Source organism: Hevea brasiliensis, chromosome 4 (genome assembly GCF_030052815.1).
Source record: "Hevea brasiliensis isolate MT/VB/25A 57/8 chromosome 4, ASM3005281v1, whole genome shotgun sequence".
Classification (NCBI taxonomy): Eukaryota; Viridiplantae; Streptophyta; class Magnoliopsida; order Malpighiales; family Euphorbiaceae; genus Hevea; species Hevea brasiliensis.
Genome location: NC_079496.1, coordinates 1,839,401 through 1,858,530, shown reverse-complemented (window position 1 = coordinate 1,858,530; position 19,130 = coordinate 1,839,401). Strand labels below are relative to the sequence as shown.

At 34.8% G+C, this 19,130-nt stretch overlaps 3 protein-coding genes across 5 annotated transcripts; 2 read left to right on the top strand and 1 right to left on the bottom strand.

The window, feature by feature from the left end:
- Positions 1-965: 965 nt before the first annotated feature.
- Positions 966-8,524, top strand: LOC110633079 (uncharacterized). 3 transcript variants are annotated; one of them, XM_058144948.1, is made up of 13 exons: positions 966-2,322; positions 2,709-2,790; positions 2,900-3,091; positions 3,278-3,342; positions 3,420-3,579; positions 3,814-4,025; positions 4,137-4,275; positions 4,492-4,680; positions 4,773-4,863; positions 6,030-6,937; positions 7,052-7,553; positions 7,648-7,838; positions 7,940-8,524. In XM_058144948.1, the coding sequence occupies exons 1-13, from the start codon at positions 1,298-1,300 to the stop codon at positions 8,357-8,359; spliced, it is 4,176 nt and encodes a 1,391-aa protein (XP_058000931.1). In that variant the 5' UTR covers positions 966-1,297; the 3' UTR covers positions 8,360-8,524. The 3 variants fall into 3 exon arrangements, with proteins under 3 accessions (XP_058000931.1, XP_021637238.2, XP_058000930.1); XM_021781546.2 differs by having other exon boundaries at positions 3,814-4,062; positions 4,159-4,275; positions 4,773-4,854; XM_058144947.1 differs by having other exon boundaries at positions 3,814-4,062; positions 4,159-4,275.
- On the bottom strand, positions 8,515-11,708 carry LOC110633080 (uncharacterized). Its single transcript, XM_021781547.2, has 3 exons — positions 11,386-11,708; positions 11,149-11,254; positions 8,515-8,832 (listed from the first exon to the last, which is right to left on the bottom strand). The coding sequence occupies exons 1-3, from the start codon at positions 11,530-11,532 to the stop codon at positions 8,789-8,791; spliced, it is 297 nt and encodes a 98-aa protein (XP_021637239.2). The 5' UTR covers positions 11,533-11,708; the 3' UTR covers positions 8,515-8,788.
- Positions 11,709-13,472: 1,764 nt separating this feature from the next.
- LOC110633082 (uncharacterized) lies at positions 13,473-17,385 on the top strand. Its single transcript, XM_021781550.2, has 3 exons — positions 13,473-13,818; positions 13,943-14,048; positions 17,099-17,385. Exons 1-3 carry the CDS (start codon positions 13,648-13,650, stop codon positions 17,179-17,181), a joined length of 360 nt encoding a protein of 119 aa, XP_021637242.2. The 5' UTR covers positions 13,473-13,647; the 3' UTR covers positions 17,182-17,385.
- The last annotated feature ends 1,745 nt before the right edge of the window (positions 17,386-19,130 follow it).

Below are 19,130 nucleotides of genomic sequence, written 5' to 3'. Positions count from 1 at the left end.
TCCACATAACATTAAAATCTTAAAATTATTGGTGTTAAATTAATTTATTTATCCATTTAATTCGAAGCACTCGGATATAATTTTATAATTTAACATTCTTTTAGAATGTAATTTAAGAATTTTAATTTCTATTTTTTTAAAATTATTTATTCTCTTTAATGCATAAATGGACAATACGGAGCAGCGGTTAGGGATTTGATTGATGTTTTCAAAGCTCACACATTACGATGCTATCTTCTTGAAAATTCATATTGGCCCGTGTGCCGCGAAAGGTATAAAAAAATCAGTCACATTACTGGTAAATTGTGCTTTTCAGAGAGTTTTCTTCCTAATATTTGCCTAGTTTTAACTCTGCATGTTGATTGCATTTGGGACGCCAGTGACCTCTTGGCCAAAATAGAAAAATATATCTATCTCCTCTCCTCTATCTTTTGATACTGACCCTAGAATGGTGCTTCGTCTAATTCTTTTCGAAAAAGAGAGACCCTAAGGACTTTGTTAGCAATTGTTCGTAGTTGCCCCTCCAACTATAAGACAGTGAGACGTTGGGACTATCTCTCTTCTTTTAATATTCTTTCCTTTTTACGTTGTTGCACAATCGGCCTCTATGCTTGTTGTTGTTGGTTTTGAGCTTAAGGGTTGCTACATGGGTTCCAAGGGTGTTATACTGCTATGGGTCTTCTGAATAAGTGTTTCACTTGTATGGCCTTTAACATGGCGCTTCAGTTTGCTGTAATCTCCCTCCTAGTGGAAGATGATCGCAGAAAAATGACAAATGGGCTTGTTGCTTCATTTTCTTTCGAGTTTATAGCTTGGATACATGACCTGCCTTAAAATTTCATAATAAAATTTGATTCTTTATAGAATATTTTAAAAGATAACGCTAGTAAAAATTATTAAACTTTGTAATTATAAAAAATATTTAAAATTTGTGTATTTATTATTTGAACTTGTCATATGATGTAAATTTGTTATTAATGAGGGTTTGATTGAGTTCTTTTAAACGATGAATGGCCGTAGTTGGAAATTAAGAATTAAGATTAGGCACTGGTAATTGAATGGGCGATTTGTTTCAAATGATATTTTACATTTTATAGGATTTCGGTAATTCAGTTTTGATTATGCAATTCAAACCGATCGAATGTGCCCAAATGTTCACCTAACGACACCGTTCTACTCAAGCATGAAATATTAATTCCACCCGCCTAAGAAAAAAGATTTCCCGCGCAAATGTTCAGGTTATCTTCCATTCATTCGTCAAAATTACACTGAAAAATTTCATCCATAGATAGAGATCATGGCCGCCGCGCCCACCGCCTCCACCAGCGGTGGAGACCAAGAGCCACCGCCACCACTAACAGACACCGAGATCGTAAACCTGGCCCATCAAAGTAACCTCCATGATTACCTTTTCTCTGCATCTTCCCACGCTACTCTCCTCTCCTACCTTCACACCCGCTCTCGTTCTCCCACTCCGTCCATCGCCGTCTCCGAGTACACTCTCTCTCTGCTGTCCCTAATTTCCCTCTCTCCACACCACCCTTCCCTATCTTCCCTCCTATCCTCTCTCCTCTCTGCGTACACCCGCCTCTTCCTTTCTTTCCAAATCCCACACGATCCCAATTCCCTCAAAACAATCAATCTCTTCGCCACTCTATTAAAATACGTCCCTGTCAAAGATCTCGAGTTTATTGTTGAGTCAATTGTAATGGATTTGTCAAAATTATTGGGTTCCGAAGATACCCAGATACTCGATATTCTTCCGGGTTGTTTTAGCTGCTTGTGTGCTGAGAAAGGAAAGGAATGTGCTAATTTGATATTGGATAGGATTTTTGAGAGTGAATGGTCAAAAGTAGTGTTGGTGAAGATGGTTTTTCTTGCAAGGGAACTTGCAGGATTTCTTGATAAGGTTAGAGCGAGGGAGTTGTTGGAGAAGGTGTTCAAGGGAATGAAGAGCGTGGACTTGCAGGACTTGCCTTTGCTTTCATATCAATTATTGGTTTTGGCATCCAAGGGGTTCAATAAAAGGGAGGTGATTGAAGGGATTATGAGGTTTTTCGGGTCTGAATTGGGATCGAAGGCGAGTTCCACTGTTAGGCAAGTTGAAGGGACAGTTTTGCTTCATGTTAATTTTGCGGTGAAGCAGGATCCCTCTCTAGGGCAGGAGGTTATAGGGCTTGTGAAGTTGGACTCTAAGGCTCTTAATCATTTTGCTGTGGCTGTTTTATTGTCTGTTGCGAGGGTTAGGAGGTTCAGTGAGAGTTCCATGGGGATTTTGAGAACTGCTGTGCTTGCTGCTTATAGCGATTATAAGTTTTCCAGGTGAGGATTATCACTTTCAAATGCCTAAAGTTAAAAATATCAAACTGCGTGAATAATTGACATGGTGTTGTTTCTCTTCATGCTGAAAGACAATATTTGGCTCTTGCTTGTAGGCTTTAGTAACCGTGCATCAAGTGGTTGTGTATTCCTTTTAAGTTTACCATCAATGGTTTTATGGTCTTAGCTTGATATTGAGGGCAGCCTCGAGCAGTGGATTGTTGTCTTAACTCCATTTCAATCTGAAATTGGGTGATTCATGTCCATAGACGTGTTAATTTGTTAGTTACTGTGCTTTAGCAGTTAGAATTCAGTGCAGACTTTTTTCCCATTTCACTCATCTAATATTCTAACGGTATTTTGCTTTGGAACGTTTACCCTTCTTTCAGGGACTGTCTGTGGTTACCAGACGGTTTAAAGAAAGAGTATCTGCAAATTGTCCAAATGGTGGAGAAGTCTATATTGAGAGCTGTTAGTTTCTTTTACCATATGTCAATCAGTTGGCATTTTTACATTGGGAAATTTCTGTACAACATAGATGAGGTGATATAAGCTTATATATAATCTTATTTGTCTTCAGGTAAATGAGAGCAACTATGGAAGGGAGCATATCGTTCCTTCTATTGTGCAGTTTAGCTTTGCATTGCTAGAGTCGTTGGAAGGGGGAAACCAAGGAGACCTCTGCAATTTTGGTGGTCTGTTGGGAGTTGAAGAGCTTAGTGTTCAGATACTGAAAAATTTATTTGAGATCCATGATATGGCAAGAAATGAGGTTGTTACAATCCCTTTCACTAAATATTTTCCATTATCTTCATTTTTTTTCCTCCATACTTGCTTTTTTTCTTTTGGCAGGCTCCTCTAACGTTGGTATGAATTTGGAGAAAAAATTTTTAATTTGCAAATACTCCATGCTTTTCTGCTAACTTGTTGATTTTGATATATTTGCAACATGTTTCAGATTATTGAGCAGTGCAAGTTGCGGGTCCTTTCTTTGAAGCCAGAACAAAGCATACCAGTAATAAGGTAACCGCATGGCACTCTAATATTGAACTTTTTATGAAGTTTGTGTTAAAACGTTGGCGTTAAACTTTCTTGTGCAGACTGCTCTTTTGCCTGGTTCAAAGTTATCCTTACCCAGTGCTGGAACACGTTTCTCGTCTGAAGGAATTATTGGATTATTTCACTTTTATGCATGGAAATGTTGCCTCATGTCTTGTTGCTGCTCTAGCTTCTCTCTTCAAATTTAACCGTGATCTTCGGGTAAATGCTTTCTCATGTCAAACTTCAAAATAATTACTCAAAAGTAATTATGGCTTTTAATAGGTTCTACCAATTTGCATGCCTATTTGTTTCTGTATCCCACAATCTGGTAACAAAGAGATTCAACTTTGGATTTGTGGGCATTCGAATTTGCAGCATTTCTAAATGCTTTCTGTTCAGTTTCTATTTTAATTCAACCCATTAAAGTAGTTTTTTTTTTTTCTCATAATGCAGGATTACACCATTTTGGTTGTTCGTAAGGCCATGTTTAAACGAGAAGATGCAGTTCGTCTTGCAGCAACAAATGCTATTATTAGTGTCCTATTGGCAGAAAAGCAATCCACAAGAGATGGCCTATTTTCTCTTCAAGACTCATCAAGCCAAGCAAGTTGCAGCCAGCAAGCTGAAATACCCTGTAGCTATTCTTCTGGAGGTCTTTTTCAAGAGTTGAGTGGTTTACTACACAGATGTCTTTATCTGCAGGTTATATCTTTATATTTCTTTTTAAAATATTCTGTTCTTTTTCTCAAATTTTCTCTTGTCAACTGTCTAATCAGTCAGTTCAATTGCTATCTTCAGGCAAAAGTGAGGAAAGCCATGTATCATGGTCTTTTGAAGCTGGTCTTGGTGGATCCAGCAAGTGGGGGAGCTGTACTTGATTTCCTCTTGCCTCACTTCCTTCATTTTTTCAAGGAGGTAGTTTGTCAGTTCATATTGGAGTCATCTGTAAACATCATATTAAAGTGGAATTCCATACAATGAGCTTGCATATTATGTGAAGCTTATGATTTGTTATGTCAAATTTGGAGATCTTATAGGCTCTTACTTCATATGCAAATGCAATCTGGTATTTTAACTAGCGTATAGAAGTAGTTGAATTCTGTGCTTGACACTGAAACGTTTTGTTAATAGGATGATGATGTTCAACTTCAAATTAGTGGCTGTGTTAAATCAGAGGGTGGCAAGGTTGTCATTGAAGAGCCTCTAGATTGTCTTCTATCTTGTGTTTGTTGGATTTTGCTCCTTCAACCACATGATAAAACCAATAATCCAGATTCCCTATGGGCATGTTTTGGTTTCTCCTTTTCACAAGATAATGAGGTATTATTAATTTTATGAAATTAAGTAGCTTCATTGACAGGAATGGAAAGACATGAAGGTCTAGTTACATCATTAATATTCAATTGCTGCAGGTAGGAAGAAATCTGTCTGGTGAGGCATTCTCCAAGGCTTTCTTGCACATTCGGAAATTTCTAAAGAAGGGAAATTTGGAAGGTTTGAGAGGTTTTCTATTTAGCACTATTGTTCCTTAATAACTTTGGGACATTGTGATTTGTGAGGCTTTTGCAGAGAATAACTTGTCCACGGAAACAATTTTCTCAGGGCTTTTTTTTTTTTTTGAGAAAGTGACTCATATTTTGTTATTTGGTTACAATATTGAAAATCTTGGTAAAAACTATTTCATGCTGTTTGGAGTGCATTGGATCTGTGAGGGTTTCATATTTTCTGTTTTTATGTGATCGTAAGATTTCCAATAAATTAAAAGGAAAATTTTTACGTCACCATACACGACCGCTATGTTATATATGAGTGAGTGTTTGGCACTGAAAGAAAGAGTGCATGCATCTAAGAGAGAGCAGAGAGAGAGATGTGTTGGTGGGTGAGAGGGGCCACTAGACTAGAGAATAAAGTCCGTGTAATTGAAGATAAGTTGAGAGAAGGGAGATTAGGTGGTTTTGGTCATGTGAAGCGTGAACATGGCGGAGGCTCAGGTAGAGAGAGCAGCACACATTAGGAGGGATAGAAGAAAAAAAAAAAAGAAAGACTAAATTGATTTGGAGAGTAGTACAACATGACATGAAGCATTTACATTACACATTTTTACTCAAAAATCGTTCGTTGAAAAAAAAAAAAAAATAATATAGCCCAAATTTTTTTTTTTGGGATTAGTTGAGTTGAGTTGGTTGAATATAAGATGAAATTACTTAAAAAGGGGGTGAATTGTAGTTTTCATTGGTGGCCTCCTGTGGCAGCTAGAGATTATCACCTTAGTTGGTAAACTAATGGGTATGTGCCTATATGATTCCTTTAAAGGTTCCCTTACATTTTGAGTTTATGAAAATCCAGAAAATAACCTTAAATTTTGAAAATGAGTTTTTTTTATTTTTTTTTTTTATTTTTTTTTATTTTTTTTCTGAAAACAGCTTAGATTTCTCTTTTGTCTAGGAAAACATTTTTTTCACCGTTTGTTTTGAAAACATCGCAAACATCAGAAAATCGAGAAACTGTTTTCCAGGAGAACATTTTCCTGGAACAAAATGAAGCTTTAATATATTTGAACTTTTCTTGGTTTTGAGGAGTCTTTCTTTGGTGAAAACATGAGCAAAAATTGTATTTTCTGTGGATGAAAGCTCTTGCTTATTAGTTTCTTTCTCTTCATGTCAGATCAGACATTCTTAGTTCGACCCTGGGTTCTGGTTCTACAGCTGTAGAAGAAGAAAATAAAAAATGCTGTGCATTGATTTTATCAGGAACTATTGAAGTGGTATTGAATACTATTGCTATTGAATTGGAAAAAGCGACAGATTTGAAGAGGGTAGATCTTGAAAACGAAATTCTTGAGTTTGTTAATTTTCATGAGTCACTGGAAAAGTATAGTTGTGTAAAGCAGAGCTCCGTTGTCAAAAGTCAGAATGTACGAGCTAATGCTCTTGATATGCCTTCTTTCATCAAGGACGGATTGACTCAAGAACAGATTCCCTTCTTGGCAACTTCAAGTCTCTGTCAGCTAATGAAAACAGCACTGAGTCTATACAATAGTGAATGCTCTAGAAGTTCTGCAGCTTCCCAGAACCATAGCCAGTTGCCCTCAAGGGACACATTAAAATGCTTCAAGATTATTCATTTTGTCTTGAATAGTTCCCTTCTTCACATAAGATCTTACCCCACTGGAAGAAAAGAAGAACCATTGAAGACTTTAATTTATGGGGAAATCAAATTAATGGGGCCTCCTTTGCTGAAATTAATTTGCTTGCTTAACTCAGGGCTAAACTTTGCAACAGATCAGAAAAAGGAAATGAAGGGGAAAAAAGCTGTTGAGGACAGAAAGGAGCATCTTCACCTGGCCTTATTGTGTTTGAAGGAATTGGTTACAATTAGTTTGAAGAATTCTTGTTCAACTGGCTTGCTTGAAGATTTGCTGTCAGCCTCTACTCTCAAGTATGATTTAGATGAAGAATATGAAGAAATGTCCAGGATTGGTGATCAACAGATAAGAATCAAGGTGATTTTCATTGTCAAAATTCTGAGGCCACTGTTCGCTGAGCTTCTAGCGCAATCTTCTTTTCATGAAATTGAGGTCAATGCTTTATCTGTGCTTCATTTGATCAATTTTTTGACAACTTTATGCTTTCTTGCTGAATTGTATTAATTTCCAAAGATAACTCCATTTGAAATGTCACTTAATTTTCAGATTCTCTGTGAGATGTTGATGATGGTTTGTGAGAAATTGCCTTCAAAATGGAGGAATTCTAATGGATCATGGGGTATTCATGTCTGCAAAAGCAATGGCATTAGAAATTCCAGGGTCGCTAGAAGTGTGGCTGCACTTGCAATCTCTTTAAGCTCGCCGCCAGATGATTTAATTGTGGCTCAGTACATGGCTAAGGAACTACTGGAAGTCATTGGATTGGAGAGGAACACCCAAGTAGAGATGTCTGAATCATACCCCATAATAAACCAGTCAACAAGCACTGCTATAAGTTCGTGCATACTGAAATTTATTGAAGCCTTTATCACTGACATGCATTGGACCATGAAAAAACTAAAGATGTTTTCTTTGGTATGGCAAAAAAGCATTCATCTTAGTCAGAATGGAGAAGATGTTTCTGGATTCGCAGTTGAGGATAATCTGTACTTGAGGGCTGAAGCTGTGGTGAAAGTACTATCTTCCTTTGTTTTGATGAACCTGAAGGGTAAATAACCAGCTTGCATGGACCAATTACTCTGTTGCATTTGTTATTCTGTTTCCTGTATTATATATTTTTATTGTTAAATTATTATGTGCAGACCCCCAAGCAGAGCATTTGCTGAGATTGACTGCAAAGTTTTACAAGCATTTGGCTCAGATGTCAAGACTCAGGATTGCACCTAAGGGATGCAAACAACTCATCCCCAGTCCAACTTTCCAGAGGCTTGTGGAAATAACCTGCAAGCAGCTCACAGTTCCTCTTTATAAATTTGTTGCGGAATTACAACGGGTATTTTGTTTCACATCCTTTAACAGCAATAAACATAGCATAAGTCTTTTTCTTTCAACAATTTCTTGTTTATGGATTCCATTACATCGTGGGATTTGCAGGGACAACAAGAAAATCCTAATACTAAGGTTATCATCAACAAGATCAAGAGGGAGAATAAATTTATTCCTGATCTGATTTTTCAGATAGAAGATTATGAGAAGTATCTCATCCGGCTTAGCAAGGTGAGCAAAGTGAATTTACTGAAGCATGCCAAGCGTAGCACCTCCAGGGATTTCAGAATATTAGATAACAGGAACAATGGAGAAGATGCTCCAAATAGCCATGACGCGGCCAATGATAGAGCAGGCAGGTCACATGATTCGGAAGACACTGAATCAGAAAGGGTTTCTTCACCTCAAATGGATAGTCCTAAGGCTGCAGAGGAGTCTGACGGCGAGAATGGACATGGAGTTTCCAATGGCAAGAGAATAAAGAGGGATAATAATAGAGTCGTGCGGGACTCTGATGATGAGACATAGGAAGAGACTTTCGGCTTGAACAGGAGCCTTACACAATATAAGTACCAAATTAAAGCTCATGTTATAGGTTTCAAAATCCATGGCCAACCTCACCCTTAGATAACACTGGAGTTGTAGCTATTATTAATAATAGTGGCTAACATTATGGTTGATAGTGTTGGAAAATGGATGTGTTTGTTGCCTGTGATGATAAGATAGTGATTATGTTTATTGAAATACCACATTTCAACCCAACCTCAAAACCATTTAAAGTGAAATTTAATACACAAATTGAGCACAGCAATCTCTAGCTAGAGTTTTTGCATGGCGGTAGATTTGGTTAAATACATACAGCAGCCGCTAACTGTGTAGCATAAGGATCATAAACTCGCTGTCTCCATCTTCTTGACGATCTCCATCCTCGTCACACAGATTTGAATAACAGACCAACTAGAAATAAACAAAGTGGTTTGTCTCGCGGGTTACAGATGAACCTGTGCATAGCAGAAAGGAATAAATAAGAAAAAGAACATAACTGAAATTTCATTTAAGAGATGAAACAAACTTGTAATCCATTTTCCCTTAAATAACAAATTGTTATCTATAAGGATGGAATTTGAAAGCAATCGCCCTTTTACAAGGGAATTAAACAAAAATAGAGGTGACATTTTGAAACATGAAGAATTAAAAAGACAACACAATGCATATGGTCCATTCCAGATCATGTAAGAAAATAAACAGACATCTAAAGGCTAAAGCCTGACAGCAAAAAAAATAGAGAACAGACTAAGATTGCACTCATCATGGGCATTTGACTGCCTAAGTAACATTCTGAGCAGATGCTGAAGTAGCCATATCTATATTTGTTACAGAGGTTATCACTAATCCTGAGAGAATGCTCATTGAGGATCACAAGAAACATGCAATATGTATTGAATAAGTTGCGCGACACTCTAGGAGGTGAAATGTTCTGGCGAGAACATGACAGAGACCGAAGCTCCAAGATGACTACAGACTAGACAAATCTCCGCATGCCCACCCCTTCAATACTGGTAAAAAGAAATTAATATATCCTAGGGAAAATAAACAACATGATCATCCACCCAGGCCCACAGTTTTTACTATATTGATCAACACAAAAGGTCAGATTTTTGTTTAGTTACACATGTTTATGATAACAAAGAAATTACACTGATGGCATCACTAGCCTAACTTATAGAAAACATGCGTCTTCAGAATTAGAGATGCTGCGATCAGAACTGAAATTAGTAGCACCTACCTGTAAATGATACTAGAATATTTCCCATACAGTGGTTAAGAAGCAAAAGAAAGCAAGTAAATAGCCTAGTCATCGTCTGCCAATGATATTGTCTACTCCAACTAATTAAGATACACTCATAATTGAAAATTAATAATGTCCTAATTCCTAACCAAAAGTCACTCAAACCAAACAACAAACATACAACCAAGATTGCTGGACAAACAACATTGCTGGACCTCTTCTAGCAGTTACTGAGCTATAGGTCATTACGTCCCCAAATTTTTTAAGTACTTGGTGGTGCTTATATCATGTTATTTCTTCTTTATTTTGAAATGGGTTAATTTTCAAGTGTGTACCTTCGTCAATAATGAACAATAGAAATTCCCCAATAAAAGGATTGCTTTGAGCAGCACAACTACATTTGCATTTGTAAGAGAAATTGTAAAAGCTTGTTATGGTGCCTACCAGAGGAGAACAAACAGACTTCCTCTTTCTCAAGATCTAAAATGCTTTGTCTACTATGTCCAACTACTGGTAGAAAGCAAGTAAACAGACTATTTATTGCCTATCAAAATTTTCTACCAAGACTGAATAAACCACATACAACCAACATCACTGACGAAGCCGTCTCTAGAAGCCATTGAACCATAGCTCCTTGCATTCCCAAATGAGTTAATCACCTAGCAATACTCATATCATCATCTTTCTTCTTTTCATTTTAAACTTAGTTTGTCAAGCACACAACTATGTCAACAGTGATAATAATGAATTCCTCGAATGATTGGAGTGGACTGCTTAGTGGCACAAAGACAATTGCATTTGTAAGGAAGACATTGCATATTTGAACTTGCTGCATAGCCTAACAGACGAACAAACAGAGCTCTTGTTTCTCAAGATGCAAATTGCTTTGTCTCAACTCTCAAAATTGGGGCATTCAATAAAGTTGACAACAAGCACCAAAAAGAGCCAAGATTAGATGGGGCCGCAATTTTGGGTCAGACAATGTTCAATCTATTAGTGGTCTTGAAGATAAACACTAAAAGAAGAAGTGAACTATTAACTAAAGATAAACACCAAAAAGAGAAGTGAACTTCTATCTGCACTGACTAGTAGCTAATGATTACTGATCCACAGCTACAGCATCATTATTTTATTCAACCCATTAAACTTCATGTTACCCTTCTGAGTGAGGGAAAAAAATGCAAGCTTTTATCATCCAAGTGCAAAAGGCAGGCCTCAAGCTGAAGCTTATACCGACAATCGAGAAGAGGTAAAAGGTGAAAATCATATATGCAACATCGACAATAGACAGATACAAGTAAATAACATCAAATCTAAGCCTAGATCTAAGTATTCCATGCTTTAAACTATAGAAACAGCATCAGCCATCCAGCAAATAATGAATCCAGTTAGAAACAACAAGCACGAAACTTTGCATGAAATCACTTCATTACCCAAAAAAAAAAAAAGCAACACATTGCATCAAATATGAGCAAAAAAACAAAAAATAAAAGCCCCACAAAAGGAAATAGGATTGAAATGGGGTTACCAAAATTCCGACCAACGATGCAATGCCAAGTGGGTCCATGCCTGCTATCGAACTCCTTCTTTATGTGCTCAGCTACATCCTTCTGTACATTGAGCTTCTTGAATGCCTGAATCAAAAAACCATCCAAATAACGCAAAAATTAAAAAGAAAGATAGTGAAGTTAAAAAATTGAAATGGAAACAAATACATAGACCAAGTTTGGAGTGAGATATAGAGAGAGAGAGAGAGAGAGCTAACGGCGATAGCAATATCGACGGCCTCTTTCTGCATGTCATCTTTCATGTCAGCGTTCTTGATGATGATTTTCTTGGGGTTGGGAGCTGTAGCCAGAGAGACTTTCCGATCATCAGAGGTGATGCTTCTACTGGGTTCTTCAGTACTCATTATTTTTGTTGGTTTGGTTGCTTAATTTCCTCTGAGATGAAACTATTGGGTTCTGATTTAGCTGAAGTGAAAGAAAGAAGAGAACAGTTTCTGTGTCCCACTCTGTGACAAGCGAGAAAGTGTTTTTCATTCTTCGAATGACTTCATCATTTTACTTGTGGTTTGGTCTGGCCGTAAAGCCGTTTATAAATGGCGCGGTGAAAGTAGTACCTGCCCAACCGCACCCTTCAAAACGACATCGTTTGATATTGATGCCCAATAGGTAAACCAAAAAATCTGAGAAATGCAAAGATGAAATGCAGAGGAGACCATTAATAAACCAAAATCTCGGATCAACAAATACGATCATTAAGGAAGCGATTCTCACTCTCTCAATTGGCACTGTTGCCATTATTAAATACAATCATTCCCTCTACTTTGCTCAACCATGGTCCAATTAAGCGAAAGCGCTAAGGTGTTAAAAGAAAAGAAAAGTAAGAAATTAAAAAAGATATTTTTAAAATTTAAAATTTTATTTATTTTATAAAAATTAAATTTTATATAAATTTTGTTTTAATAGAAAATATTTTTTAAAAATTTTTTTTTCATAAAAATTTTTATTATTATTTAGTTATAATATTAAATTAATAATGTGTGTTTATTTTATGTATGTATAAGTGTTTTTAAATGTTAAAGATTTGAAGAAAAATATTTTTCTTATTTACCAATGTTTGAGGTGTTTAAGAAATTTGATCAAAGAAAAATAATCTTAAAATTCAAAAAAAATGACTTTTCATTTTTAAAATAAAAAATTATTTTTTTTAACTCTAATTTCTCAACTTTCACAATACTTGATTTGATAAATATCATAAATAATGACAAAATACTAAGCATATGACAAATAAGAGAAAATATTTTTATGAAAAATATTTTTTTAAAAAAATAATTTATATATAAAAAATATTTTTTATATATAAATTATTTTTTATAAAATAAATAGAGTCTTAATAAAATTATCAAAATTTAAAAAATAATAAATAAATTCCTTTTTTAAGTGAAAATTATTTTCCTTTAATTTTTTTCTTTAATGACAAAACACTAAGCATATGACAAACAACAAAAAAATATTTTATGAAAAAATATTTCTTTTAAAAAATAATTTATATGAAAAAAATATTTTTCACATATAAATTATTTTTTGTGAAATAAATAGAGACTTAATAAAATTATCAAAATTTAAAAAATGATAAATAAATTCTTTTTAAGGAATTACTTATTTTTCTTTAATTTTTTTTAATAAAAAAATATTTTTTATTAAATAATTTTTTAAAGTATCTTAAAAGTTAAAAAATATGAAAAATATTTTTTTTAAAAACTATTTTTCATAAAACAAACAAATCTAAATGTTTTAATTTTCACCTAATTCAAAGATGGAAAAGTATTTTACTAATTTTTAGTAATTTTGAAAGTAAAATTAATTACGTGAAAATTTTTATCTTACACGTGTGAGATTGTTCATCGTAAATAGCCTCAGAATAAAATTCAGGTTAAGGTAGTAATGCATTCCATTATTATTATTTTTTTATTAATTTATATTTTAATATTTTATTATATTATAAATTTATAAAATTAAAAATTAAAATAACCATAATTTTTAAATCGCTTATGAATTTATGTAGATTTTATTTGATTTGAAGTTTAAATAATATTAAAATTAGTGAATAATAAGTATGAAGAAAATTTTTTTAATTATAAAATATTAAAATAATTTTTTAAAAAAAATTCAATCTCAATATCAAAATACGCCCATAAATATTTTGAAATTTGGGCTTTCGGCATCTCAACCCAAATTGGCCCAACCAAACGAGAGAACCCTTTGGGCATCAATATCATTCTGAAACGATGACGTTTTATATGCCACGATTGAGCAGCCACTACTTTCAGCTCGCCATAAGAGAATGGCTTGACCAGAACAGCCCAAAAGACCAGTGGAAGTTAAAATCATCCAAGAATAAAAAAACACTTTCTCACAGGGTGTGTGGGACAGAAACTGTTCTCTTATTTCTTCCACTTCAGCTAATCAGAGCTCAATAGCTTCATCTCAAAGGAAAATAAGCAACCAAACCAACAAAAATCATGAGCACTGAAGAACCCAAGAGGAGCATCACCGGAGGTCTGGTGGGTAAACCCATCTCAGATGATCGGAAAGTCTCTCCGGATACAGCTCCCATCCCCAAGAAAATCATCATCAAGAACGCAGACATGAAAGACGATATGCAGAAAGAGGCTGTTGATATTGCCATCGCCGTTAGCTATCTCTATCTCACCCTATGCTTGCTCTATTCATTTGTTTCCATTTCAATTTTTTTGCTTTATTATCTTTCTTTTTTTCTTTTTAATTTTTGGGTTATTGGAATGTTTTTTGATTCAGGCGTTCGAGAAGCTCAAAGTAGAGAAGGATGTAGCTGAGCACATAAAGAAGGAGTTCGATAGAAGGCATGGACCCACTTGGCATTGCATCGTTGGTCGGAATTTTGGTAACCCCATTTTAATCCTATTTCCTCTCGTGGGGGCTTTTATTATTTGTTTTTTTCTCAGATTTGAAGCAATGTGTTGTTTTTTTTTTTTTTTTTTTTTTTTTTTGGTATTGAAGTGTTTTCATGCAAAGATTTGTGCTTTTGGTTTCTAGTTGGATTCACTATTTGCTGGATGACTGATGCTGTTTCTATAGTTAAATAATGGAATACTTAGATCTAGGCTTAGATTAGATGTTATTTACTTGTATCTGTCTATTGTCGATGTCGCATATATGGTTTTCACCTTTTACTTTTGCTCAGCTCTTGAGGCTTGCCTTTTGCACTTCTTTCTTCAAAAAAAGGATGATAAAAGCTTGCATATTTTTCCCTGCTTAGAAGGGTAACATGAAGTTTAATGGTTTGAATAATATTATGATGTAGTAGGTGTGGATAAGTGATCATTAGCTGCTAGTCATTGCAGATAGTTAGAAGTTCACTTCTCTTTTTTGGTGTTTATCTTTAGTTAGTAGTTCACTTATTTTTTTGGTGTTTATCTTTTAGATCACTAAGAGATGGAACATTTTTTAACCCAAAATTACAGCCCCACCTAATCTTGGCTCTTTTTGGTGCTTGTTGTCACCATCATTGAATGCCCCAATTTTGAGAGTTGAGACAAAGCAATTTGCATCTTGAGAAACAAGAGCTCTGTTTGTTCCTCTGTTAGGCAATGCAACAAGTTCATATATACAATGTCTTCCTCAAAAATGCAATTGTCTTTGTCCCACAAAGCAGTCCACTCCAATCATTTGAGGAATTCATAATTATCACTATTGACCAAGTTGCATGCTTGACAAACTAAGTTCAAAATGAAGAAAAGAAAGATGACGATATGAGTATTGCTGGGTGATTAACTCATTTGGGAATGCAAGGAGCTATGGTTCAATGGCATCTAGAGAGGGCTTTGTCAGTGATCTTGGTTGTATGTAGTTTAATCAGTCTTGGTAGACAATATTGATAGATAGTAAACTAGTCTGTTTAGTTGCTGTCTACTAGTAGTTGGACATAGTAGACAAAGCATTTTAGATCTTGAGAAAGAGGAAGTTTGTTTGTTCTCCTTTGTTAGGCACCATAACAAGCTTATATGTACAATTTCGCTTGCAAATGCAAATGTTGTTGTGCTGCTCAAAGTAATCCTTTTATTGGGGAATTTGTTTGGATCATTATTGACGAAGTTGCACACTTGACAAATTAACCCATTTTAAAATGCAAAGAAGAAATAACACAATATGAGCACCACCAAGTCCTTAACTAATTTGGGGATGTAATGACCTATAGCTCAGTAGCTGCTAGAAGAGTTTCAGCAATCTTGCTTGTATGTTTGTTGTTTGGTTTGAGTGACTTTTGGTTAGGAATTAGGAAATTATCAATTTCCAATTATGAGTGCAACTTAATTAGTTGAATTGATGGACGATGACTAGGCTGTTTTCTTGCTTTCTTTTGTTTCTTAACCACTATATGGGAAATCTTCTAGTATCATTTACAAATGGGGGCTAGTAATTTCAGTTCTGATCGCAGCATCTCTAATTCTGAAGGCACAAATTTATCTTGTTTTCTGTAAGATATCCTGTTTCAACTCTAACGATTATTAACTGTGGGCCTGGGTGGGTGATCATGTTGTTTATTTTTTGCTAGGACAGTGTATTAATTTCATTTTATGAGTATTAAACTGATGGGAATGGGAATTGAAGACTGGGGAATTGAGTGGAAAAGAAGAAGGGGATTTGTCCATTCATCTTGCAGCTTCAGTTTCTGACATGTTGTCACCAGAACATTTCACCTCCTAGATTGTTTCACAGCTTATTCAATCCAAATTGCATGTTTCTTGTGATCCTCAATGAGAATTCTGTCAGGATTAGTGAATCCTGATAACTGATAACCTCTATTACAAATATGGATATGGCTACTTCTGCACCTGCTTCGAATGTTACTTAGGCAGTCAAATGCCCATGATGAGTGCAATCTTAGTCTTATCTCTATTTTTTAGCTGTCAGGCTTTAGATATCTGTTTATTTTCTTATGTACTCTGGACTGGACCATATATATTGTATTGTCTTTTTAATTATCCATGTTCCATGCAGTCACTTCTGTTTGTGTTTATGTTGTGCATCGCCGAATTAAACTGTAAAAAAATAAAGCAAACACACAAACACCAATATTTACATGGTTCACCCTCTCAATATACGGCTACATCCACGGACATGTAATCTTCCACTATAAATAATAATAAATTATCAATTACAAGCTCAAAGCTATTTTACCCATCGACCCAATTATACCCAAGAGAACTCATACTACATAATTGCTCATGATAAATACATTAGTTAGTCCTTTCAATCTCCTCTAGATATAACCTAATATATATACTACTTTAATTACTTTGTGGTGTCTCTAACTACATGATAATAACCCTTTCATCAATGGATAATAATTCATTCCTTTTGAATTCTATGTCTTTTCTCCACCTTGGGCCGAAGCCTGTTTCCCTTCAGTACCGCAATAGGCAGGAGCCTCTCATCAATGGACAAAGCCACTCTCCACGGGCCAAGCCACTGTCCATAGGCAAAACCGCCTTTCATGGGCAAACGCCACTCTCCATAGGCGAAGCCACTTTTTATTGGCGAAGCCAAATAATCTTTTTATTATTCTTCTATTTATAGTGTTAATTCTCTCAATCCTAATCTCAATCCTAATCTGATTAGTGGTCCAACGAAATTTAGAAATAACACTAAAATAGGAGTTCTACTCTATATAGAAAATATACTTATATCTTATTGAATAATATTTATCCAACGCAAAATGAGAAAAGGTCTTTCTCCAAATCCCATTAGAATTTTGAACCATAATTCTAATAGTTTATTTATCTTGTAAAACAGAAATTGCTCTTGAATTCCATCCTTACAGATAACAACTGGTTATTGAGGGAAAATGGATTACAAGTGTGTTTCATTGCTTGAATGAAATCTCAGTGATGTTCATTTTCTTCTTTATTTATTTGTTTCTGCTATCCGCAGGCTCATACGTGACTCATGAGACAAACCACTTTGTTTATTTCTATTTGGACCAGAAAGCAGTTCTGTTATTCAAATCTGGGTGACGAGGACGGAGATCTCCATCAAGAAGATGGGGACAGTGGTGATCATTATGCTATGTAGTTATTGGCTGCTGTATGTATTTAACCAAATCCACTGGCATGCAAAAAACTCTAGCCAGAGATTACTGTGCCCAATTTGTATGTTTAATTTCACTTGAAATGGTTTTGAACTTTGGATTGAAATGTGGCCTTTCCTCGGTTGCTTTACTCTCTCTCTCTCTCTCTCTCTCTCTCTCTCTCTCTCTCTCTCTCTCTCGCGAGTTATTGTTGCATTTCCCAGATTTTGCAGTAATATATTGTCACTTGGGGATTGAATCTGTGCATTGTGTTTAGGAAAACCATGTTTGTCCATTTCCTTGTATTACTAAATCTTAAAATGCTGCGCGTTATAGTATTCTCGTCTTGTACCAAATCATAAATGTGTTAATTTTTAATTTCAATTAGGGTTAATGCAATATTTAGTTATGTTGGTTTCTGAAATTATTAAATTTGAAACTACATAGATTAAAAATAATATAGAAATATTTGAAATACATTGTCATTGAAGGAGGGAGGCTGCTTTCAATTTGCATCTTTGAAGACAAGGTCCCAAAAAGTAATCAAAAGTTGGTCAGCTCAAAATGGGAAAGCAGACTAACAGAAAGTACCATTTTTCATTAACCTCTTTTTCTTTGTCCGGCAGCTGTAGGAGTTGGATAAATTTCGGTAGAATTTGAGATTTGGCTGTTTTGAAAATAATTTTATTATTGATTAAAAGCTACTTGTTTTTTTTTATTATTATTGGTTTCATTTGAAATAAATTATTTATAATAAAAAATTTAATTAAATTATTTTTTTATTTTTTAAAATATTTTTTAAGATTAAAATAAATTAAATTCTTTTATTTAAATATGAAAAATTCGAATTCAGTCTTGAAGCATACACTCTAATATCACTGAAGTAAAGTTAACATAGCTATAAATTAAAGCAGCTGAAATTGGCAACAATTGGAGGAAAGTCGAAGGCATGCCAAGGTAGACAGTCGGGTGTGTGTCGGTGAGTATAATAAGGAAACTCAGTGCACAAGTAGCAAACTGCAAATTTGTCCGAAATGCAAACCTCCATGCATTTTCCACCCAAAAACTACCAAGGAATTAATGCATTATAAATATATATTGCATTCTTGTGAGGGAACCTAATAACTGTCCCTTTCCAGGGGACGATTTGTGGATGGTAGCACCACATAAAAGACAAGTGGGTGGCAAACCCTATTTATTCCTATATAGTACGTATGCCCATCTCTTATTATGATATGCTCTTTCTAGGGTTCCTAACTTTCAAGCCAGCTGCTTCGCTACATTGGAATGTATAAGATTCTATGCTATCTTTCTTTCTTTTTACATATAGTTTCACCTCCGCCTTGGAACTTTCTTTCTTCTTTTTATGTTTGCTTCTTGTGCTCTTTTTCTTGGCTTACTTAACCAAGTACTGGCAATAATTTTTTTTTTTTCATATATAAATAGTTTTACAAGAAAACAGGATATTATGAAAGATTAAGCACGAAAATGACCCAATCACATACATTTTTCGTTTCTGGCAATTTAGAGATCATGAGTTGTGGCTTGAAAATTATGGATGTGTCCTTGGTCAGCTCAGTATATAGCTAGCTGGTCTCATTCAACAAGTCGATCTATACCTTCCTCTCTAGGTTGAGCTTTAAAAACAATGGTCACCCATGAATTTAATGAGGGTTTTTGTAAATATACAAATTAATTTCTATATTTTTAAAATCTCATAATTGCATACTTAATATTTGATTATGTTTGATTATATTAAAGACTTTGGTCTTTCTCTTCAATTCAAAATCAACTCAATTTGCCATTAAGTGACATTGAAAAGACAAAATTATCTTCACATTAATTAAATTTTTTGACTCGTTAATACACACCATACCTATCTCACCAGCAGAGACT